The sequence below is a fragment of the Oncorhynchus tshawytscha genome, linkage group LG19 (assembly GCF_018296145.1).
Source record: "Oncorhynchus tshawytscha isolate Ot180627B linkage group LG19, Otsh_v2.0, whole genome shotgun sequence".
Taxonomy (NCBI): domain Eukaryota; kingdom Metazoa; phylum Chordata; class Actinopteri; order Salmoniformes; family Salmonidae; genus Oncorhynchus; species Oncorhynchus tshawytscha.
In genome coordinates this window covers 28,071,339-28,097,177 of record NC_056447.1, presented here as the reverse complement: position 1 = coordinate 28,097,177, position 25,839 = coordinate 28,071,339, and the positions used below count along the sequence as shown (strand labels likewise).

Sequence of the window (25,839 nt, the reverse complement as noted above, 5' to 3'; positions counted from 1 at the left end):
TACCAAGACGATATGGAATGTTCTTGAGTGGCATAGTTACAGTTTTGACTTACATCGGCTTGAAAATCAATGGCAAACTTGAAAATGTCTGTCTATCATTGTTTCAACAACCAATTGGACAGAGCATGAAGATTTTTTTTAAAGAATAGTGTGCAAATATTGTACAATCCAGGTGTGCAAAGTTCTTAGACGTACCCAGAAATATATATATATATATATATATATATATATATATATATATATATATATATATATATGTATAGCTGTAATGGCTGTCAAATGTGGTTCTAACATATATTGACTCAGGGGATTGAATACGTACAGTTGAAGTCGGAAGTTTACAAACACTTAGGTTGGAGTCATTAAAACTCGTTTTTCAACCAATCCACAAATTTCTTGTTAGCAAACTATAGTTTTGGCAAGTCGGTTAGGACATCTACTTTGTGCATGACACAAGTACGTTTTCCAACAATTGTTTACAGACAGATTATTTCACTTACAATTCACTGTATCACAATTCCAGTGGGTCAGAAGTTTACATACACTGAGTTGAATGTGTCTTTAAACAGCTTGGAAAAGGATGCCATGGCTTTAGAAGCTTCTGATAGGCTAATTGGCATCATTTGAGTCAATTAGATGTGTACCTGTGGATGTATTTCAAGGCCTACCTTCAAACTAAGTGCCTTTTTGCTTGACATCATGGGAAAATCAAAAGAACTCAGAAAAAAATTAGTAGACCTCCACACGTCGTATTCATCCACGCTCATCTGTACAAACAATAGTACGCAAGTATAAACACCATGGGACCGCGCAGCCGTCATACCGCTCAGGTAGGAGACGCGTTCTGTCTCCTAGAGATTAATGTACTTTGGTGCGAAAAGTGCAAACCAATCCCAGAGCAACAGCAAAGGACCTTGTGAAGATGCTGGAGGAAACAGGTACAAAAGTATCTATATCCACAGTTAAACAAGTCCTATATTGACATAACCTGATAGGCCGCTCAGCAAAGAAGAAGCCACTGCTCCAACACCACTATAAAAATGCCAGACTACGGTTTGCAACTGCACATGGGGACGAAGATTGTACTTTTTGGAGAAATGTCCTCTGGTCTGATGAAACAAAAATGGAACTGTTTGGCCATAATGACCATCGTTATGTTTGGAGGAAAAGGGGGAGGCTTGCAAGCCGAAGAACACCATCTCAACCATGAAGCACGGGGGTGGCAGCATCATGTTGTGGGGGTGCTTTGCTGCAGGAGGGACTGGTGCACTTCACAAAATAGATGAGGATGGAAGATTATGTGGATTTATTGAAGCAACGTCTCAAGACATCAGTCAGGAAGTTAAAGCTTAGTGGAAAATGTGTCTTCCAAATGGACAATGACCCCAAGCATACTTCCAAAGTTGTGTCAAAATGGCTTAATGACAACAAAGTCAAGGTATTGGAGTGGCCCTCACAAAGCCCTGACCTCAATCCCATAGAACATTTCTGGGCAGACCTGAAAAAGCGTGTGCGAGCAAGGAGACATACAAACCTGACTCAGTTACACTAGCTCTGTCAGGAGGAATGGACCGGAATTCACCCAACTTATTGTGGGAAGCTTGTGGAAGGCTACCCGAAAAGTTTGACCCAAGTTAAACCTAGGGGGCAGTATTTTTGTTTTTGGCTAAAAAACGTACCCATTTGAAACTGCCTATTTCTCAGCCCCAGAATCTAGAATATGCATATAATTGTCAGATTAGGATAGAAAACACTCTAAAGTTCCTAAAACTGTAAAAAAATATTGTCTGTGAGTATTACAGAACTGATATTGCAGGCGAAAGCCTGAGGAAAATCCAATCAGGAACTGCCTCTTATTTTGAAACCTCTCTGTTCCTATGCATGCCTATCCTCCATGTAAAGGGAAATCAACCGGGTTCCTTTTTCTATGGCTTCCCTAAGGTGTCAACAGTCTTTAGACATAGTTTCAGGCTTTTATTTTGAAAAAATTAGCATGAAGGATCACATTGCATAAGTGGATAGGTGGGGGCTCTCAGAATGAGTTTTGCGCAAAGAGTAAAGTCGCCATTGTTCCTCCCGCTGTTATTGAAAAACCTACACACTCGGTTGATATATTATCGAATATATATTTTTAAACTAACCTGAAGATTGATTATAAAAAACGTTTGACAAGTTTCTGTGGACATGGATATGGATATTATTTGGAATATACGTCTGCGTTGTCATGACCGCTCTTTCCTGTGGATTTCTGAACATAACGCGACAAACAAACTTCAGTATTTTGGGTATAAAAATAATCTTTATGGCACAAAAGGAACATTTGTTGTGTAACTAGGAGTCTCGTGAGTGAAAACATCCGAAGATCATCAAAGGTAAACAATTTTTTTGATTGCTTTTCTGATTTTCGTGACCTAGCTACTTAATGCTTAGTGTACATAATGTTATGTTATGCTATCGATAAACTTACAGAAACGCTTGGATTGCTTTCGCTGTAAAGCATCATTTAAAAATCTGACACGACAGGTGGATTAACAAAAGGCTAAACTGTGTTTTCCTAAATTGCACTTGTGATTTCATGAATATGAATATTTTTTAGTAATATTATTTGACTGTGGCGCTATGCTATTCAGAGGTTGCCGATGACAATTATCCCGCTACCGGGAAGAGTAGCATCAACAAGTTTTAAACAATTTAAAAGCAGTGCTTTTGCAATTTAAAAGCAGTGCTACCAAAAAAACTAATTAACTGTATGTAAGCTTCTAACCCACTGGGAATGTGAGGAAAGAAATAAAAGCTGAAATACATCATTCTCTCTACTATTATTCTGACATTTCACATTCTTAAAATAAAGTGGGGTCCTAACTGACCTAAGACAATGACTTTTTGCTAGGATTGAATGTCAGGAATTGTGAAAAACGAGTTCAAATGTATTTTGGCTAAGGTGTATGTAAACTTCCGACTTCAACTGTATGTAATCAAGATATATTAGTGTTTATTTAGGTTTTTTTACACGTTAGAATTTTTCTTCCACTTTGACATTACATAGTATTTTGTTTAGATCGTGTACGAAAAATGACTTAAATCCAGTTTTTATCCCACCAACTCAATGTGGGAAAAGGAACTGTAAATGTTGAGATATTCAAAAGCAAAAGTGGTTTACAGAAGTGGTTTAAAAATACAGTGCCTTGCGAAAGTATTCGGCCCCCTTGAACTTTGCGACATTTCAGGCTTCAAACATAAAGATATAAAACTGTATTTTTTTGTGAAGAATCAACAACAAGTGGGACACAATCATGAAGTGGAACGACATTTATTGGATATTTCAAACTTTTTTAACAAATCAAAAACTGAAAAATTGGGCGTGCAAAATTATTCAGCCCCCTTAAGTTAATACTTTGTAGCGCCACCTTTTGCTGCGATTACAGCTGTAAGTCGCTTGGGGTATGTCTCTATCAGTTTTGCACATCGAGAGACTGACATTTTTTCCCGTAGCAATGCAAGTACTGTGTAATGACACACAGTACAATACCATAAAATGCACTGGATTATACTGTAAAAAGGTTAATCGTAATGAAGGAATAAATGAATGAACTCAATTCATTGAAGGGAGAAGAGGTTTGTATTTTTCCCAGTTTTTCAATGTAATTGGTGCATGCATTGGTCATTGGTGCATGCAGTTTGGCTTCTAGTTAATGTAGTGTTTGCACATTACAACATATCAAATAATATTTGGCGTTTTATATCCCTTACACTTCTAGAGGCCAAAGGATTCCAAACTGGCAGCGGCTAAAGTCCAAAAAAACTCAACCATTATCGTTTAAGACTTGCTGTCACTCCAATCTGTCCCCTGTACATTTTAAATTGAGAAGGCACCATAAACACATATGAGTTAAACTGGTACAGCCTTCTCACTAATGGCTGCAACAAATATAGCTACTTACAAGGCCCACCTCAATATATGTTAAAGAAAATCTTCACTGAAATACACTATTTAGGGTGTTTTTCCAGTCTCCCTACATAATTCTGTGAGTGACGAGTGACGAGAAGTGTTCCATACATAATTATACAATATAGCAGTATTGAGCATGCAGTCTGATCTAAAAATGAGTCATGTTTTGTAGCAATTATTGTGGCCTTTGTGTTTCACCGATTGCGTGATCACACTAGCACCTAGTAGATATGGTTGTCCTTGTTCAACAGAGCCATTGAACTTGTCTCAATAATGTTTGGCCATTGTAGGATGTCTAGGTTGACAAATTGTCCCTGTCTTTGTAAAGACTACAGCCTACAGGACGGTAGATCTCCATGAACAGGGTTGGGCAGCCTTGTTCTACACCATGCTGCAGTAGGAATACAGACAGTACACAATGATTGCCCATAAATGTCTAATAGTGTTTTTTTGTCTTTCTTTCACAAACAATACCGCTTGGATACAAAGAAGTTGATTACTCTCAAAATTAAATGTGAAAGGTCTCATAAGAACAATCTCCCCTTGTATCAAAGGGACCGCGAACACCTTACTGCACCACCCAAACACATCATGGTAGTGGTGCACAACTCCAGGATTTTTGGAGTCGACTCCGAATCCTGTGGTTAGAGTTGAAAGGAGTCGACTCTTGCTCGACTCTGACTCCTTTGGTTGGAGTCGAAGAAGTCGACTCTTGCTCGAGTCCGAAAACACTCTGAAATGGATACGCACGCACGTACACATAAACTCATTATTGCAGAGTCCTACTAGGAAGACTACATATGCATTCTAGAGGACTGACATGAGCATGATGCTGCCAATTTGCTCATCAACTTAGCCAATAAAATGCCTATTTTGTTTGAATATAGAAGGTGACGTGTAGGAACTAGAATATAGGCTGTGTGCAGCCTTGACGGATCCCATGGGATGATTGGGCGACACTTACGGCGTTAAGCCTATTCTTTGCCATGTTATAGCCCTATTCGGGCGGGTATTACTAGAGACATTGTTTTTGTAATTGTTATCCAAGCATGTGCGGTATTTCAGAAGACGATTCACACAGGAATCATTTTTACAAACCCTGTTATTCATATATTTTTTAATTGAATTGACTCTTATGGCGGAAGCATGTAGGCTTTTATTGTAGTCGTGAAGATATGTCAACATCCTTCCTAGACAATAATAGGCTACTACTACACTGATAACTCATGCTTGCTTGGCTGCCAAAAGTATAGGTGTCCCCATAATGTTTAAATGTATGAAGTGTGATCACAGTCATTACTTTAGCAATCCATGGTAGACGACGTTCTTCCTAATAACAATGCTCCCCATCCTGCTGATTTGAGTCGCTGAACCGTATTTGCATTTGAGATGTGTTTATTGATGAGAAAGTGAACTTGTCATTTTCAAAAAGTTTAGCGGGGTTGCCCTGCTTTGCGATCTATTGCCAAGGACACAGTTCTCCAACCCTGTTCATGGAGAGATACCATCCAGTAGGCTTTCACTCCAACCCTAATCTAGCACATCTGATTCAATAATTAGCTGGTTGATAAGCAGAGTCAGGCTATTTACAACTGGGGTTGGAGCGAAAACCTACAGGAAGGTAGCTCTTCAAGAATAGGGTTGGAGAGGACATCAACAGCCAGCCAGGGTTTCATTAAATAAGCTTTAGGCATAATTAAATTGATGCATTTGGCGATGTTCAACTTCAATTCACTGGCACTATGAAGAAACCATACTAATTGATAGCCTAATTTTGGTGAATTTACGAGGCATTACTAGACAAGACATTGCGAGATACAGATACCAAAATATAGGCTATGTGCACAGTTCTGACTGTCTGTCTGCCTGCCCCGATCCTCTCTCTCCTTCGCTGGCTCGCCTGCTCTTTCTCTGCACTATGAAAAACGCTAGTGTGTGTTTGGTCTCCGGTCTGTTTCATGTAGAATAGCTCAGCGTGCTCATTGATAGCCCCTACTTCACCTCCAATGTCCACCAGATCCATATGAATTTTCTTTGCCAGATGTTTAGCCTGCATTTTTCGCACATACTTGATGCTCATGTACTTTGCTTTTCAGTTAGCTAAAAGCTAGCTAGTTGGAGTATGTGTGTGTACTTCCGTTTGTACCAGAGCACGGTAAAGTAACTCACAAGTTGAAAATATTGAACACATGCAGTACACAATACACCGCAGCCAGGTGTGGCATCCCCAACATAGCGTTGCGGACTGCTCCATTGACAATAAATGAATTACACCGGAACGCGGAGTTTGATGGATCTGGTGGTCATGAGTGAACTTTTGATTACCGATGCACAGTTTTGACTGTCGGCCACATGCCTACCTTTGCCTGGCTCACCCTGTCATCTCTCTCTGTTCCTCGCTAGCTCTTTCCTCTTTCTCCGCTGTGAAAGATGTGAGAGCTTGTGTTCTTGAAGTAGACTACGGCAACTTCTTCCGTTGCAAAAATACTGAATCTTAGGAGATTGACACCCAGATATGGGAGTTGACATCGGGAGTTGACAGGCAAGGAGTCGACTCCCCACCAATACCATATGCACAAACAATACCGCTTGGATACAAAGAAGTTGATTACTCTCAAAATTAAATGTGAAAGGTCTCATAATATAGAACCGTAGTATTTATTGTAGGCGTTAGTAGGATATATTTTTTTGTATGTACATCGCCATAACTGTTCCTGCATACTGCTCTGTAAACTCACCTCGGTCTCCAGAGCAAATAAACTTTGTTTTGAATTTTGTGTTCTGAAGAGGGTATTGTGCTTTTAGGCTGTCCTGGCTTGTTTCAGAGTCAGATGATGTTGTACTTGAACTCGTTTCTGAAAGCTTTCATCCAATGGGCCTATAGGTTCTGTACTACTAAAGCTGGTGTCCAGGTCATCAGCAGCAGGATGAATCAATAGAACACACAGTAGTCAGTAATTAGCCAACATTTTACTACTTTTTCCCCATCAATACACATTCAAACAAGGAACTATACTGCATCTACCCACCCCCCTCATGTCCATAGATCAGGCATACTAACCTTCACAAACATTGCCCACCACCATCAGACAGTTTTATTTTTTACCTTTATTTTACTTAGGCAAGTCAGTTAAGAACAAATTCTTATCTTCAATGACAGCCTAGGAACAGTGGGTTAACTGTCTGTTCAGGGGCAGAACGACAGATTTTGTACCTTGTCAGCTCGTGGATTTGAACTTGCAACCTTTCGGTTACTAGTCCAATGCTCTAACCACTAGGCTACCCTGCCGCCACACACCTAATGCCTCCTTTTCTTCAATTTAGACTTCAAGCTTTGCATGAACAATCAGCTAAGCCTCCATAATACAGAGAAGACTACAGTAGAAGGTGTAGCTTACTTTTAAACACAACAGCTATGACAACATAATATGTTCATGCCTAGCTCCAGTAGATTTATTTTCTCATCTTAGAGTCATGGAAAGTTTTAGCAAAGGTGACATACACTAGTTCCTGGTGCTGAGCTTTATGTTGATGGGATAGGACTCAAAATAGAACAGCCTCTGCAGTAGTTGTTTAGCTAGCTGGCCAACTGTTAGATACGGTCCAGTAGACTGATGTTGGCTGATCGAATGCCTTCCTCGGCCTTCCTCTTTGAAGTGAAGGGGAAAATCTGTGGAATAGCATCACTTTTCAACGTTCGACAACCTGGCAACCCCATCAGTTTCGAAATCCTCTGGCTGAAAGTGCTGGCTACAAACACAGGCATTTTGATATTTTTTCCACATTAACTAGATCCACCGGAGCAGTACTACGTCCTGATATCGCTATGAATTCTGGATAATGTGGTTTACTTACATCCAGGAAATGTATGTATGGCCTGTTTCTACTGGTGAGATGCATTAATGCCTGTATTTGCATGTAGGGATGATTTTATGACACATATGATATGTTAATACCATATTAATGGACATATAAAGTGAAAAAGAGGAGCGGTGAAGTTTCCCTTTAATGAGCCACAAACAACAATACCATGCAGCCGGTACAGGATTGATTTCAATACGTATTGAAGGCAGTCAATTCAGGAAGTGATTTAAATTTAAAATTCAGAAATGTAAAAACTTTTGAAATAAATAGCTTCTACTTTTCAGTATATTGAGAAGTCATTGAAAATAAATGTCCTTTTTTAATTATTGGATTGTCATTTTAGTTTACTTCTTGCCTTCAATTCGAATTGAGCCCACTAGTGGTCAAAATGTTTTGGGGCTCCAAAAATACTGTACGGTTCTGTGTTGTTGAATTTTGGTACCATTCCAAGTACAGCAATTCTTTCCCCATCCACATCATTTCCCCACAATGCCCGATAAATTACAGTATGCTGCAGTAAAACATTACACAGTATTTTACTGTTGATAATGCCCCAAATTACTGTATACATTACAGTTTTCCAATACAGTGCATACTGAGAATGCATAATCTAATGCGCAATTGCGTTGTTTCCCGCCATTCGTCCATTTTGGTAGCGCACCCCCTTATTAAATTATCAGCTGATTATCAACTGTTGTCAAACACACGTGGGTCTGAAAAGACATTTCTCATCCTCAATAGCATGCAGCAAATTGTACTAGATGAAAAAACAAAATTAGTATGACATCCAGACATTTAAAACATTCTATTTTTGCATACCCAAAATGCCTACTATTTTTAACGAAAGTACTGGTATTGAGATACGCCCTAGGTATTTTTTGTATCGAATGGCCAGAGGGAGGCAGTATCACAGATGTAGAAAGGAGATGGAGGAGAGGGGACATATAAGAGACGCATAGGAGAGGAGAAGTCGCTCTGGATAAGAGTGTCTGCTAAATGACTAAAATGTCAAATGTAAGAGAAGAAAGGAGAGTAGAGGAGAAGACTACATACTATATAGCTCAGACTCATAAATACACTGAGTGTGCTCTAGGGTGTATTTATCTCCATTGGCACGACAGGCAGCCCCCACTTATTGAGAAACATGGCCTCGTCCCTTCATCTTCATTTATTTACCTGCTCTGTTCAACTCAACCACATGATTTAGACATCACAGCACACCCAATAGATCTGAAAACTGTCTGGAAAATAGCGTGGTATCATTAAATCGATCATAATATGGAGCTTTTACGATTTAACAATGATATCCATATGCTATTATAGTTTTATATTTTTGTTCATGTAGCTAATACCCTTGAAATGGTTGGTCTATTGTATTCAAATTGTGTGTTTTAACAGTAAGCAGATGTACTACTGGGGCAGCAGGTAGCCTAGTGGTTAGAGCCAGTAACTAAAAGGTTGCTGGATTGAATCCATGAGCTGACAAGGTAATAATCTGTTGTTCTGCCCCTGAACAAGGCAGTTAACCCACTGTTCCTCGGTAGGCCGCCATTGAAAATAAGAATTTGTTCTCAACTGACTTGTCTAGTTAAATAAAGTTGAAATAAAAATAAACTACTAGCACCTATTTACACACCACTCCTGGTGTGTTTGACATGATTAGGTGATGGATACCACCCCATGTTAAACATCTGCTGTACTTGTTATTATGACATGTCAGATCCAATTATTCTTTGCTGAGAGGGGTTATTTATTGCTACCCTGAGCATAAATATTTGTGGTTAATCGAACATGAGCTGTATGGTCCTTAATCATGCTGTACGCTGCCAATTTGGAAGAATAATATGTCCCAGTTGCTATCTAATTTTGCTTGGCAACAGACATACTCCTGTGGAATAGCCTGAGGCAGAGTGAGTCTTCTCTGCATAGCTCAATGTTCCCCGCTCAGTGTTTGTTTGAAGGTATTTCATCATATTGTTGCCTTGATTCAGCTCTGAAGGGATTTGTTAGTTGCACTCATGTGGGAGTGCATCCAGTACACACGTACATTGTTTAGCTAGGGCTGATAATGAAGATCAGGCAGGCAGAGTCCCACAGCTACACAGTGAGATACTACTAGTCACTAGTGACAGACACAACCCTCATACACTGCTACATCACATACAGCAGTACTCAGACTCAGAGAGGAAAACACAAACAAAAAATGATGACATGACTTCATAGATTTATATTGTACTTTGTTTTGAAATAAACAATTAATCGCAAATGCAAATATTCTTACAATTCTTAAAATATTTGTTTGTTTGCATATAATATGCAAGCATTTACTGAATACTTTTTATGTTATTATGTTATTATTGATTTAAATTGGTACCAATACTGCTGGGTGTCGGTCGAGTACCCGAACCAAGAGAAGCCTGTTCTGCTGCTGAACACTTATTCAAACCTCAAACTTGCAGTTTTTCTCTTTTCAAATTGACACTCACCATCTTTTCTCCTTCTTTACAATATATTATATTTCACTTTAGTCTATTTCTTTGTTCCGTGAAAACAATATTTTATTTTTGGACAGTTTGGTTTAATCCACAATAGACAGATATTTTTTGGTGAAATAGGTCAGTATAATCACCACAGTGAGGGATGGACAGCCGCTCGAAAAAGGAAATCAATAGAGCTATCTATTTGTCGTTAACCAGGCCAGCATTATTTTTCTCAATTTTTCCTCTCCACTGTATTTTTTTTCTCCCACACAATATGACAGGTCCTCATTTTTCAGTAAAAGCATTATGTCTGCTATTTTGTAAAATTGCAAATGGCCTTTGGAAAATGCACTTTCTTTGCATAAGTTTCTCAGAATGGATTGGGTTCTTTATCACCTTCTGGGTCCACTGTGTGTGTGAAAGGAAGAGAGACATGGGGAGCTGTGGGGGACTGGTAGGGGGTTCCGACAGTGTTTTCTGGGGCTGGAGGACTGTCTTTGTAGGGCTGGGGGGGCTGTCTTTGTGGGGCTTTAATCTGGTTCCTCTCCAGTGCTGTGTCTTTGTGAGTGCCTGAGCCGGAGCGAGGAGAGGAGAGGAGAAGAGAGGCTTCGTCAGCTCTTCCTCACCCTGTCTCTTTGTGTCTCACCCCAACCTGAAAGGCCCTGTCTTGAAGTCGTGTCAGACCAGAAAACAAGAGTAAGTGACATGTGACAAGGACACAATGCTCGGACGAGCCAGCTAAAATAACTTTCCCCATCTGCTGTGGGCGATTTCTCTTCGGCAGGCTGCCTGCCATCGCAGGTGAGGGGCTGAGGGGTTGCTGAGATGGCATGGCGAGGTGGAGTGGGGTAGGCAGGCTGGCATGGCTGGCAGGGCAGGGCAGGGTAGGGCAGACTGTCACGCAATGACCATGCCACAGAGGCCGGCCTTGCATGAGAGCAGGTTATCTGCCTCATCACTTTCCCAGGGTGCACGTCGTCCAGCCAATACAGGACAAGAGTGTCAGCATGTAATGAAAGCTTTGATTCATGGAGGGTGACAGAAGAGGAGGTCACAGAGCTCCTCCGGATATGATCCTGAGTGATGCTGACGGGGAAGCTTTAAGATGGGTGCCATAATTAAATGTCCTTGTGCCATCATTAACTTCGGGAGAAGAGATAGAGAAGAGGCAGGCTACTACACCTCTTCCACTCACAGACCACACACAGGCTAACATTAATAAGGTCTTTCCTGCCTCCATTCTCTATGGAACACCTGGAAAAATATGAAAGTAATTGTAGTACTAAATTGACAATATCCATTTATATGATCAGAAGTATTCTATTGTGAGATTTGCAATTATATATAATAACTATGAAAATGCAGATGCAATGATATCAGGTTTGAATAATTTGGCCCAGAATTAACATATATAATTTAATTCCTGAATTATTCAGATGTAATATTGTTGAATAAACTATGCTGACTAAGATGTTCATTGTCATAGTTGTGATTGTTTATTTAGCGGAAGAAGACCAAAAAAATAACACTGCATAGAAGTAATGGGGATTTGAAGAGGCAATATTATCTGTTTTTATTTTAGGGATCAAACTGCTGCTATTTAAAAGGAAATACACTATAGCATAATGCAATAGGAAGCTGAAATATAGAGCAGACATTTATTCAGTTAAGACACGTCGATACAGAAAGGCAACACATCTATTGACAAGAAAAACACTCTTTGTGATCTATACATTCTAGTTTGTGTTGATCACATGTGAACATTGTATTGGATTACTTTCATTAGAAATCTGGTGCTATTCTGGTGCTATTAATGTGTTTGGGTGCTTTTATGCAGTGTTGTTAGCCGTGATCATTAAGATTCCACAGATAACTAGCATGTGGATTTCAATGCCTCAGCATTATGGGATCCCAGACATCAAAGGAAGGTTCTTATTCTACTGTGTCTGCGGCAGAGGGGTGAAAAATTGAAAACTGTGCGAGAGAGGGAGTCAGTAAAATAAGGGTGGCTGAGAGATGTGTGCTGTATAACCCACCTGTTCATATGCGATGTTATGATGCTTTGTAATAAGTCGAGGGCACCTCCTGCATAGTTAGCTTCCTGCTAAATTTGTGTCCTCTCTCTGATTAAGTGGCAGTCTCCTTAATGATGCCGTGGCTGACTGCAGGTTTGTTCACTTTAAAGATCAACTTCATTTCTCACCCCGCGGTCATTAAAGTCAGAGTCTGCGTAATTCAAATCAATTCACTAGTGATTATTCGCCTAGAGACAGACTAAAGACAACGCTGCCTGTCTTTGTGTGAGGTTCCTACTTTCACTTTTTCTCTTCATAGCTAAGGTAACACCTTCAAATATTGATGAACATTAAAAGAATAATAAAAACAAAAAACAAAATGATATGTACTTGAATTCAAAATTTATACCATAAACATATTTTATCTATTATCATATTTTATCCGTCTTTCCTTCCAGTTCTCTGCTGCCAATGACTGGAACGAACTGCAAAAATCACTGAAGCTGGAGACACATATCTCCCTCACTAGCTTTAAGCACCAGCTGTCAGAGCAGCTCACAGATCACTGCACTTGTACATAGCCCATCTGTAAATAGCCCATCCAACTACCTCATCCCCATACTGTATTTATTTATTTATCTTGCTCCTTTGCACCCCAGTATCTCTACTTGCACATTCATCTTCTGCACTTCTACCATTCCAGTGTTTAATTGCTATTATTGTATTACTTCGCCACCATAGCCTATTTATTGTCTTTACCTGCCTTATCGTACATCATTTGCACATGCTGTATATAGACTTTTTCTACTGTATTATTGGCAGAATGTTTGTTTATTCCATGTGTAACACTGTGTTGTTGTATGTGTCGAACTGCTTTGCTTTATCTTGGCCAGGTCGCAGTTGTAAATGAGAACTTGTTCTCAACTAGCCTACCCGGTTAAATAAAGGTGAAATAAAAATAAATTAAAAGAAAATCTGGTCAAAATAGTTTTCTCCCTCAGCCAGAATTGTACTATCAAGTGTTTGCCATTAAGTCTAAGTGAGCAGCTGTACAGAAAGTGTATTGACTATAAGAGTGAGAGAAACATGCTGTTACAGTATAGTGCTTGATTACAGAATCAAGGTCGACTCAGAAGACACATAGCAGCATTATCCTTTAATCCTGTGTTTTGGTTTCAAATAGCCTTTTTTTTACCTAATCTTCACTAGTAAAATGACAAACATGAATACAGAAGTAGGTGTTTAACTTGCATTACCTGCAGTATTCAGGTCAAAAGCTTATACTGACTTAAAGTGGCTCTATATTATATGGAAGAAGAACAGATGATCATGTGCTTGGTGCTCATAACATTTTGTTACGCTGATATTACAGAAGACTACCCAGCCTTCTGATGAAATTCCCTCAGGCCTGTGTTGGTTTGGAGGGCACAATATCTCACTTACAAGTATGTCTTCTTTGAGGCACACTCATTCCTTTGTTGTTATGTTGCTGGACCAACTTTCAATTATTATATGATACAAATGAAGATAGAAGTTAAATCACACATTTAACTCAGAAATAACTCAGAAATAACCTATTGCTCATATCAAGCCTGATGTCTGTGGATTGTCCTGTATGTACAGCCCAGGCCCAGCTCAGCATGTCTGTCTCTCCATGCTCTGGGCTGGCGGAGCCCGTGGAAACTTAAAGGTGCTGTGAAAGACTAAAAGTGGGCCAGTGCGCTGATGCCTCCTGTTGACCTACCTTGTTCGTGGGGTCCAGGTACAGAGTAGTGACAGGCCTCCTCCTCTGCGGACCACATTACTAATGTGCAAGAGTGCAAGAGGAGCACACCCTGTGATGAATCAATCCAACGCACCCATGGCATCCTCATAAGTCAAGAGTACAAGTGTTCAGAGCGCACCGGCTTAAAGTGCTACTGCTAGATCCGCCGTGCTCCATGGAGAAACTCCAGCAAGGCCCAACAGAAGGGGGAAGACTAAGTGCTGTGTTCATCCATAGCCTGAAGATCTCCCTCCTTCTTAAAAGTTAGTCCCTCTGGTGGGTCGCTGGTTTTATAGAGTGCTGTGAACTTTGGAGAAGTTACTTTCATGCTTGAGCAGAGTTCTTTTAAATAAACACAGAACACTGTTATTTTAAGGCTAAAACAGTTTTCGTCAGAGGTGTTCTGTACAGAGCAGTCACAGGAGCAGGCTTCCCTCATTATTCATCGCTGTGTATCCAGAGAGAAGGGCTTGGTGAATTAAGACAGAAAACCATTAGTGCACTTTCTAATTTACAAGCAGGGATACACATTTTGCTTCACTAAGGAGCTCATTGAATTTCTGTTTGAAACAGAAATATATAGAAACCATTTCTGTGAACATCCTTGTTGCACTTTTTTTGTTCTTCTCTTCAAGTCAGAAGGTTAACTATTTTAGTTTACATGCCTACCTCCCCCAGAGTTGATGTTGCTCTACATTGGAGATGTTGGGGGAGTGTGTCGGTTTGACACTAGGTAATGCATCACACACTCCAGGGGGTCTCTCTGGTATGTGCCTCAATAATGAAGTTAATTCGTTAACTTCCCCCGCAAAGGCCAAGTTCCCCTGCTGGCCTTTACAACAGCCACCGCTGCTCTTACAAGAGTCACCCCTCAACAACAACAAAATAAACATAATCATGCTTTTCCCCACGACAGCCTTAGCCGGCACCTCTGCAGCACATGAAGAATAAGCAGGTCCATTACCAATCCCTCATGACTGGTTATGGACATAATTATCACAGGGAAAATGACCTATTTGGTTTGTCGTGGAAGAGTTACAGAGGGGTGCAGAGTGCCTAATCACCTTCCACTCTGTCCTGCTGGAGATGGAAAGGCTGGTTTTGGGGAGTCTTGCCAGTTCATTTGAATTCACAGGGTTCCGCCTCCCGCCTAGGCAGGCTAAGCCTCTTGCATGGCTGCAATGCCTCCTATAATCTCTCCTTCTCCCTCTTCTCATGCTGCCTCTCTGTCAAGCCTAATATGGCTTCCCCCTCTATCCCCACAGGCAGCTCTGTGCAAAAGGGACTCGGGACACATGATTGTACAATTTGATGTGTATTCATATTTGTTGGACGTGTTGTCAGTGCTATCGAATATGCTTCTACAGCTCAAAGGCAGCTTTCTTTCCTTTTTGTCATGATCTTCATGAATTTACTGTGCATCTGAAGTGGGCACAATTCTGTTTAATTGATTTACTGATACATTTACTTTTTCTATTCTAATAGCAACCTCCTTGTAATCCATAATCAAATACCTTTCACAGAGATTAGTTATTGTTTTGACCCATCGTGATCAAATGAGGAGCCGATCCTATTCTGCATCTTGTAAACACATTTTGTCTCCTTCTCACATTACTCATATTACAAAATAAGAAATGCCCAAAGACAAAGAGATCATTATGGCATCCCAGTTCTATTAAACTGAACAGAGCGATGACAACAACAACAACGTCAAACCACTACAAACTAGCTGCTGGGGGGCATCGGATGTTTTCAATTAGAGGAGTTTACTGCTTATCAAATTGTTTACTGCCAAATGTCTCCGTATTCTTTAATACCTGGAAGGGTCCTCATTTAATTTAGAGCAGACATGTACTTCCCTGCACAACATTTTTTTTAAAAATCTTGGTCTTTTGACATTTCCATAGTTTATTTCCATCATGACGCACATCTTTTCAAGTCCACTGAACCCTCTTCTGTGGTAGATGTCGTAACTCGTCTCTTATCATCCTTATTTAACACATAAGAGCTTTGTGTTGTAAAATCTAAATCAAATTCATGTAATTGTCTTAAATATATGGAATGTATGATTGTTCTCAGAGATTGGATGAGCATGGAGACCAAATAGCATTTTGTAGCTATACTTTATAAATGATGGTGATAGTACATTTTACATTTGAGTCATTTACATTTGAGTCATTTAGCAGACATTCTTAGTAGACCTAGTACCAGAGGTTGTAGCTGTTTTATTCGCCCACATTATAGTAAATAGACTGTAGTGACTATGTGTATACAGTTATAATGTCAGTTATGGCGTAACCTAATGCACCTCCCCCTGCAGTTGTAGTAATGGTGGACCAGCTCTTACATGTCATTTTACTGAGGCTTTTGTCTTTCGTCTGTGTGGCCTTACTGCTCTATAAATATGGGGTGGGTTTGTGAGCTGGGCTGTGGCTGATACTGGCTTGGCCTGGTGCTCCTCATATGGAGAGCATTGTACAGTCACTAATGGAGAGTCCACTGATCACACTGTCACTGTGAGTCAGTCAGTCAGTCAGTCAGCAGTCCACCACCACCACCACTCTCCTCTACAGCCACCTGACTCAGTCCACACCGCACAGCCCACCATGCTCAATGGAAAGTCCATTACCAATAATGTTTCCACAGCATTTTCTCTAGGTATACATTATACCATGACACTCCTCCACAGGCATGGCGGCGTAGATGTATGTTTCTAAACTCTCCAAACCCCTCTTTAAATGCTCTGCTCCCACCCCACTGAAAGAACCCCAATAGTCTTCTATTTTCCCTGAAATAGATATTCCCTTTGTTGTCTGTGTGATTTATTGAAGTCTTCCCCACAAGTGGAAGCCGCAGGAAATTGCCTGAAATGGCTCTAAATTGGTTTATGATTGTCTCGTATGGGTCGGTGCTGTTATGGTTTGATATTATGCCCTCCACTGCTAGGAATTTATATTAAATTGATCTGTATTGTTTTCATTGGGTGTTTGTTGGATCTTGTTAATTCCACTTCAGCTGGGGGCTGGCAATACACACATACACATTCCCCTCCACATCGTCCATGTCGCTGTATGGATTATTCACCATTCCTCGTTGTATCTGTATCTCTGATATGTGTTGTAATCCTGGGAGACAGAGGATGATGAGCACTTAGTCCCTATGCTCTCTATGCTCTGTGGTGTGGAGGGTTAGGGCAGTGGCGTGGTACTGTTGTAGTTAACATGGGTCAGCTGCGTCCCAAGTCAGCCAGCCCAGCCAGGCAGTGAGGGAAGGCGTGGGATGTGGGATGGCTACTGACAGACTGCTAATGAGGCCATTATCGGCTCTTGTCCTCTCCTCCAGGGCACCAGTGGAGGCTCCGAGTCTCCTCTCAATTGAATTCCATCCCACAGGGCTTGTTTACAATAAATACATTTGCTAGAATTAATCACAGAGGAGCGCAAGACACTTGACTGGGCCGGTGTTTATGCAGAGAGGCAGTGAGTGTGGACCCACTGCAGTCCGGCTCAGCCCAGGTCAGCTCTTGACTGCATCTAGAGCTGGTTATCTGTGGAAAAACGGACACTGGCTCTGCACACACATCAAGGAGTCATTGCTAATTTTTACCCCTCTGATTTGGGATAGGTTCAGTAAACAAGAAATGATGGGTACTAGTCCATCTCCAGATGGAACTGAATAGAGATCAAAGAGTCACATCACCTGGGATATTTATTGACTATAACCGTGGAGGATATTCAATGTCATAACGTGAAGAGGTGGTATAACACACAAAAGACAAGGTAAACCAATGACATCAGTGTACCATTGCATAGTTCATGGATTACAGACATCATTGATCTTACATTACATCACCACATTCATATAAAGACATTAACTGTCAGTTGTTTTGTGATTTAAGCAATGTGGTAATGAGTTCAGCAACACCTCAGTATTGGCATAATGTCATTGTGAATGGGCTGTAGTCAGGGGAGCGTTCCATCATTGTGCATACAGAGGAAGTGGCATTTCTGGCAGCAGCTGTCCTCAGAAACACCAGGTATTTCCTGACTTGTAGCTGTAAGTCAGCTGGTCCAGTATGTCTGCTCTTCTCACTGTGCCTAGAATGCAGAAGCTTTATCCAGATGAAAACCTGCATTGAGACAGATTATTACAGTATAATGTGACACTCTCAGGATGCATTGTGGCTCGTATGCTTTGACAGTCAAATCAAATAGAATAGTATGTGTTACATGCTTTGTAAACAACAGGTGTAGACTAACAGTGAAATTCTGATTACGGGCCTTTACCAACAATGCAGAGAGAAGGAAATTAGAGAAGTAATAGAAAAGTAGTAAGAATAACTAGCTATATTCACTAACTAACTATATTCACGGGCTACCAGTACAGAGTTGATGTGCAGGAGTACAAGATAATTTAGGTAGATATGCACACATAACTGGGAATAAAGTCACGAGGCAACAGTATAGATAGTAAACAGTAGCAGCAGTGTACGTGATGAGTAAAAAAGGTTTGTGCAAAAAGGGTCAATGCAGATAGTTAAATAGTTAACCACATAGCTACCCAGACTAACTACAGTGCCCTCCGTAATTATTGGGACAGTGAAACATGGTGTCTTCTTTTGGCTCTATACTTCAACAGTTTGAATTTGAAATCAAACATTGACAATGAGGGTATTTGTATCCATATCGGGTGGACCGTTTAGAAATTACAACACTTTTGTACATAGTCCCTCCCCCATTTTACGGGCGCAAAAGTTTTGGTACAAATTCACTTATACGTATGTGTATTAAAGCAATAAAAAGTTAAGTATTTGATCTCAAATTCACAGCACACAATGACTACATCAAGCTTATGACTCTAAACATTTATTGGATGCATTTTCTGTTTGTTTTGGTTGTGTTTCAGAATTTTGTGCCCAATAGAAATGAATGGTAAATAATGTATTGCGTCATTTTGGAGTCACTTTTATTGTAAATAAGAATAGAATGTTTCTAAACACTTCTACATGAATGTAGATGCTACCATGATTACAGATAATCCTGAGTGAATCGTTAATAAGGATGAGTAAGAAAGTTAAACGCAAAAATATCATACCTCCCCTCCAAATGCTAACCTCCCCTGTTATTGTAATGGTAAGAGGTTAGCATGTCTTGGGATTATGATATTTGTGCGTCTAACTTTCTCACTCATCATTATTCGCGATTCATTCAGGATTACCCGTAATTATGGTAGAATCCACATTAATGTACAGTATGTCACACAGCTTAGTAGCTAATGAGGCAATGCAAGCAGGACACAGAGGAGTAGGTTTCACACATCCCCATGTGTTACATTCACCTCTCAAATTTACTCAACAGCGACACCGGCATTGAGCTGAGCACAACTGTAGATCTGAGTCACTAGGCACCACTGTAAAGGATGTCACTCTGCTTGCTTAGCGAATACCACTTTCTCACGATTCAGCCCATACCTTGCGCAAACTCTGGACCTCTGCCTCGCAAACACACGTGACCGCCCTCCTCAAGTGTCTTAGCCGATCGTGCCACCTCAATAGGTAGCTAATGAGGCGACACAAGCGGGACACTTAAGGCTGAGAGAAAGTTTCACACATCCCCATGTGCTACATACAGAGTATAGAGCCAAAATAATAAAAAAATGCTTCACAGTTTTATGGCTTGGGGGTAGAATCTAGTCAGGGTCCTGTTGGTTCCATACTTGGTGCATCGGTGTCACTTGCTGTGAGGTAGCAGAGAGAACAGTCTAAGACTTGGGTGGTTGGAGTCTGACAATTTTTAGGGCCTTCCCCTGACACTGCCTGGTGTAGTGTTCCTGGATGGCAGGGAGCTGAACTCCAGTGATGTACTTGGCTGTACACACTACACTCTGCAGCGCCTTGCGGTCAGATGCCAAGCAGTTGCCATACAAGGCAGTAATGCAGCCAGTCAAGGTGCTCTTAATGGTACAACTGTATAACTTTTTGAGGATCCGAGGGCCAATGACAAATCTTTTCTGCCTCCTGAGAAGGAAGAGGCGTTGTCCTGCCCTCTTCAAGACTGTGTTGGTGGACCATGATAGATCCTTAGTGATGTGGACACCGAGGAACTTGAAGCTCTCGACCTGCTCCGCTACGCTAGCATCCCACCTCGACAACAGCCAGTGAAATTGCAGGGCGCCAAATTCAAAGCAACAGAAATCCCATAATTTAAATTCCTCAAACATACAAGTATTATCCACCATTTTAAAGGTAAACTTCTTGTAAATCCAACCACAGTGTCCGATTTCAAAAAGGCTTTACTGCGAAAGCACACCATGTGATTATGTTAGGTCAGCACCTAGTCACAGAAAACCATGCCACCACCATTCCAGCCAAGGAGAGGGCTCAAAAGTCAGACATAGCGATTAAATTAATCACTAAACTTTTATGATCTTCATCAGATGGCACTCATAGGACTTCATTTTACACAATACATGTATGTTTTGTTCGATAACGTTCATATTTATATCCAAAAATCGCAGTTTACATTCGCTCGCTAAGTTCAGAAAGGCATTGTCTCAAACAAACATCCGGTGAAAGTGCAGAGAGCCACATCAAATTACAGAAATACTCATCATAAACATTGATAAATGATACAAGTGTTAAACATACGAATAAAGATAAACTTCTCCTTAATGCAACCACTGTGTCAGATCTCAAAATTGCTTTACGGAGAAAGCACACTTTGCGATTATGTTAGGTCAGCACCTAGCCACAGAAACCCATACAGCCATTTACCAGCCAAGGAGAGTGTCACGAAAGTCAGAAATAGCATTAACAATTTACCTTTGATGATCTTCATCTGGTGGCACCTTCACAAATCTGGAATTACAGGACACGATCAATTGATATCTACGGCTCCTGAAAGCATGCAGTTATTTGCTGTATAACTCTGATGATAGAGCTAAATGCAATACCTTGTCAGTTGTGTAACTGAATCTTCCACATTTAACCCAACCCCTCTGAATCAGAGAGGTGCAGGGTGCTGCCATAATTGACATCCACGGCACCCAGGGAGGTGTGAGTTAGCTGCCTTGCTCAGAATGACAGATTTTTACCTTGTCAGCTCAGGGATCTAACCACTAGGCTACCTGCTGCCACTGTGCAAATGTGCTCAATTATTTTGCATGGAATAATCAGACATTTGTAGTTGTGAGTATGCTCTTCGAGAGGTGATAATATTACAGCCAAATAGGGTCTTATCGTCGATGTTGATCAGGCCTACCACCGTGGTGTCGTCAGCAAACTTAATGATGGTGTTGTAGTCGTGCACGGCCACAATGTTGTGTGGGTGAACTACAGGAAAGGACTAAGCATGCACCCCTGAGGGGCCCCCATGTGGAAGGCCAGCAAAGGCGGATGGGTTTTTGCCTACCCTCGCCACCTGGGGGCGGCCCATCAGGAAGTCCCAAATCCAATTGTGGAGAGAGAAGTTCAGTTCCAGGGTCCTTAACTAAGTGATGAGCTTGGAGGGCACTGTGGTGTTAAATGCTAAGCTAAAGTCAATGCACAGCATTCTCACATAGGTGTTCCTCTTGTCCAGGTGGGAGAGGGCAGTGTGGTGTGCAATAGAGATTACACATTACATACATCTGTTGAGGTGGTATGCCTCCAGGGATGGGATGATGGTGTTGATGTGAGCCATGACCAGCCATTTAAAGCATTTCATGGCTACAAATGTGAGTGCTACAGAGCAATAGTCATTTTATTTAACTAGGCAAGTCAGTTAAGAACAAATTCTCATTTTCAATGACAGCCTAGGTACAGTGGGATAACTGCCTGTTCAGTGGCAGAAAGACAGATTTGTACCTTGTCAGCTCGGGGATTTGAACTTGCAACCTTTTGGTTACTAGTCCTACGCTCCTACCACTAGGCTACCCTGCCACCCCGGCAGGTTACATTGGCATTCTTGGGCACAGGGACTATGTTGGTCTGCTTGAAACATGTAGATATTACAAGCTTGGTCAGGGAGAGGTTGAAAATGTCTGTGAACACACTTGCCAACTTGGTAATCAGTCTGAATGTTAACCTGTTTAAAGGTCTTACTCACATCGGGTACGGAGAGAGTGACCACACAGTCATCTGAAACAGCTCGTGCTCTCATGCATGGTTCAGTGTTGCTTGCCTTGAAGAGAGCATAGAAGGCATTTAGCTTGTCTGATCCTTATTGTGTCAATAATGCCCGGTGGGTGCTTTCACACATTGTCCTCAACCAAGGTTTTACAAAAGTCATACAGATTCACGTACAGTAAACATACAGACACAATGCACACAAACAAACTCGACTCTATCCTTCCCACTCTCTCTTTCACACACAGACAGTGTAGTGTAGTGTAGATGTTCCTTTCCTCAGAGATAAGCAGCCTTTAGACTAAACTGTTATTATCTGCAGTCATCTGAAAGTCTGGGAAGAAAGTGCAGAGCAGAGTGCAGCCAAGAGAGAGTGTATGTGAGGTCACAGTGGGGCCTGGCCACCCAGGGGCCAAAGCCATGCTGTTTTATAAACAAGGACCTCACAACAACAGCAGTGAGATGGCTCCTGATTTTAGTAATACTAAAATAATACTGTAGCAACTAGTAGCACACAGCCAAGGCAACCACACCACAGTGTTTTCTGTGCTGAAAGTGACAGTTTAACCTGGCTCTGCATGGGCCAGCAGACAGACTTATATAGAGAGCAACACAGGGTATTGTGGTTATCCAACCTGAGAGACACTAGGTTTCAGTGTGACGGGGGAAGTAAATGTGTTTACCACCTCATCACGTTCACTCGTTTGTAACCATGACACGCTTCATTTGATGATATCTACAGCTGAATTATATTTTGTTCATTAGATTGTGTGCAGTGACAGACCCGTGTTGACATAATAGGAGCTAATGTGTTTATAGTTTCTCTAATGGATCATGTAGAGGTCGTAATGAAACACGTTCATTTGCTAGATTTATGGCGTCATGGGCAGGAGGTTCATATGCATACTTGATGTATCATAGGTCGTGATCCCTACTGTATACACAGTATACCCTTCCTGCAGCAGTACCAATAGGACAAGTTGGCTGTAGACATATACACATGGAACATTAGAGGTATGTTTGCCAAATAATAACTGGGCATGTCAAACATTGCAAATTAATTTGGTAAAACTGCCAGTCCAAACTATTAGCATGAAAGATGTCTAAATAATGCATTGAAGTATTTTGAATATTTCTTGAGAAGGGATGATATGGAAATTCAAAATGAACCCGGTTATTGGCCAGAGCCGGATGGCACTATGAACAGAATATTGTGTCAGATAGTGCCAGCTGGTAAGGGGTCGGAACAGATTATCAGAGGAGCGAGAGAGAGAGGGCAAGAGAGAGAGAGGGTGAGAGAGGGTGAGAGGGAGAGGGTGAGAGAAAACAATAGAGAGAAACTCATCCCCTAGTCACTGTGGGGTGGAGGGGATCAGCCAAACCCTTTCGTCACTATCTCCCCTTTCTCACCTGCCAGAGCTTGCGTGTGTGAGCCGTGGGAGAGGGGGAGAGGAGGTGAGAGGTGTGTGAGTCCTGTGGAGAGGTCAGGGGATGGGCTGAACCTCCACTCATCCGTCCTCCACTCGTCCGTCTGGGCTCTGTAAGGCCCCCCCTCTGCTCTGCAGGTAGACATCTGGAGGCAGAATGAGTAGTACCATCTAGAGAAGATGAAGAGAGGCCTCTCTAGATTATCTCCCTTTTGCTCTCTGTTTTCTATATTATCTCCTTCCCTCATTCTCATTGAATGTATTCGTCTACTTATTTTATCTTCCCTTTTTTCTCTATTCGAGTCTCTCTTGAACTTTTTTCTTCTCTTTCCTTAGTTTTCCTATTTTCCTTACATTATGAAAGCAAGAAAGGGAATGGAATTTTTGTTTCTGGCAGAGAAATTGTTATGACTTTATCCTGGCACTAAACGATAAGCCAGACAAGATAGTGAAAGTGTGCTGTGTCTAGCGAGCCCTCAGACAAGCCTTAGCAATGCAAACAGTGCCTGAGCTCTCAGCGCCCCCACTGGCTGCCTGCTTTGCCAATCAAAGGCAGGGGGTGGGAACAGGCGGACATGAGTGCTGATGTCACAGTCACATGGATTCTCGTGTGTTCATGCTCGGAGGCTGAGAGACAGAGCTGTGCTGGCCAGCTGCTGCTGAGACAGCAGTGGAGGGCTTTGCGCTGGTGATAGTGCTCTCTTATGGACTCGGAGCTTAATGATGTATTTTGTGATTTCAGCTATGAAAGGTAAGAGCAGAATGCATGCATGCTGTTTCCACGGTGCAATAGGCAGCTAGAGTAACAAGTAGGGAAGTGAAGCTTCTCTCTATTCACTGCCTGCCAACTCTCCATTTCAGTTTCCTGCAAAGAGAGAGAGAGAGAGACTGCCTCAGAATGTGTTTATTACCAGGGAATTAAGCTGTGGGAAAAAAATCTATTCTGGGAGGAAACCAAGTTAGAAATTCAAAACAGATGATAAGACGTGTGTGTTGGGATGTTTCTCTTAAGTGGATAGGACTGTTACTCTCATGGTATCTGTTATGTGTGCTTTCTCTGTGCTGATGTGTGTTTAATAAATTAGAGTCAGTGTGGTCATACTATAGCACTGATCTCTTTCTGATGAGAAATACAGCCCTCCAGCTCTTGCGACAATTCCAAGTTTTGAAGGGTAGACATAGGGGGGTGGACGAGGGGTGGGGATGGACGGGACGGGGGTTTCAGGGGGGTTCAGGGGTCCCTTTAGCAGTTCTTTATCCTTGGGTATTAATTCTGTTCCATTCCAGAGGACGTGTTTGTCTGTTCGGAGGGGAGAGTTGCATGGCAGACTGGTAGTGTTGAACGTGGCTTGCAGACGGAGCGACAAGGCACTGGCTGGCACAACTGGCAGACTAGGATTCTTTGAGTTGATACTGCTGTGTTTCTTGTGTTCCACTGACCTATTTTTTGGGAGTTGGGTATACAAGCATGGCCATGGGAGTAAGGCTGGGTCCTCCTCCCAGTCTCAGTGTCGTGATCCTGCATGCTTAATCCCAGTTCTCCCACCCCCACCATCATACAGTCACACACACACAAACTCATGTATGCATGCACAAATACACATGCAGGCACACACACCATCACCTTGTGGGTCACGAACAATGCATTCACATCCATTCTCACACACACACACACACACACACACACACACACACACACACACACACACACACACACACACACACACACACACACACACACACACACACACACACACACACACACACACGCACACATTCTTGCATATACACATATGCATACCCAAGCATTACGTGCTCTTACACATACACACAAACACACAGAAAAGAGTCACTGTGAAGCTCAGGCAGCTGTCATTGTGTGTTAGAAGCTACAGTACATCCTCACCAATCACTGCATTTCTAATACATATATTGTGTGAAAACATTTCCACTACATTCTTTTAAAAAAAATTTATTACACTGAGACTTGACAATTCTGAGAATATGATCTTGACCTCTCTTTCCCGAGAGGGACAGTTGTGTGAAGGTTTGACCGCGCACTTGATCACAATGTGTGAAATTCCTGTGATAGAGTGAGATTACGTAGTTGACAGAGATGTGTGAAATTGTGGGAGATTGACATTTTGTGACACTGAGGCAGATTTGAAAGATCAGCCCTCTAACCCAATACCCTTTTATATAGACTTATTTTGAATATGGAAAATGTAGAAATAT

The 25,839-nt window shown here is 41.5% G+C and overlaps 1 protein-coding gene across 2 annotated transcripts in view; it reads left to right on the top strand.

Moving 5' to 3' along the window:
* Positions 1-25,839, top strand: part of roraa (RAR-related orphan receptor A, paralog a) — a 280,992-nt gene that overhangs the window by 177,706 nt on the left and 77,447 nt on the right. The window contains exon 1 of one of the 2 annotated variants that reach the window (XM_042301536.1): positions 24,176-24,355. The exons of the other annotated variant lie outside the window; for it this stretch is intronic. Coding sequence (XP_042157470.1) covers positions 24,325-24,355 — 31 coding nt within the window. The 5' untranslated portion in view covers positions 24,176-24,324. Of the gene's footprint in view, positions 1-24,175; positions 24,356-25,839 lie in introns of those variants that run through there. 2 annotated transcript variants of the gene reach the window in all.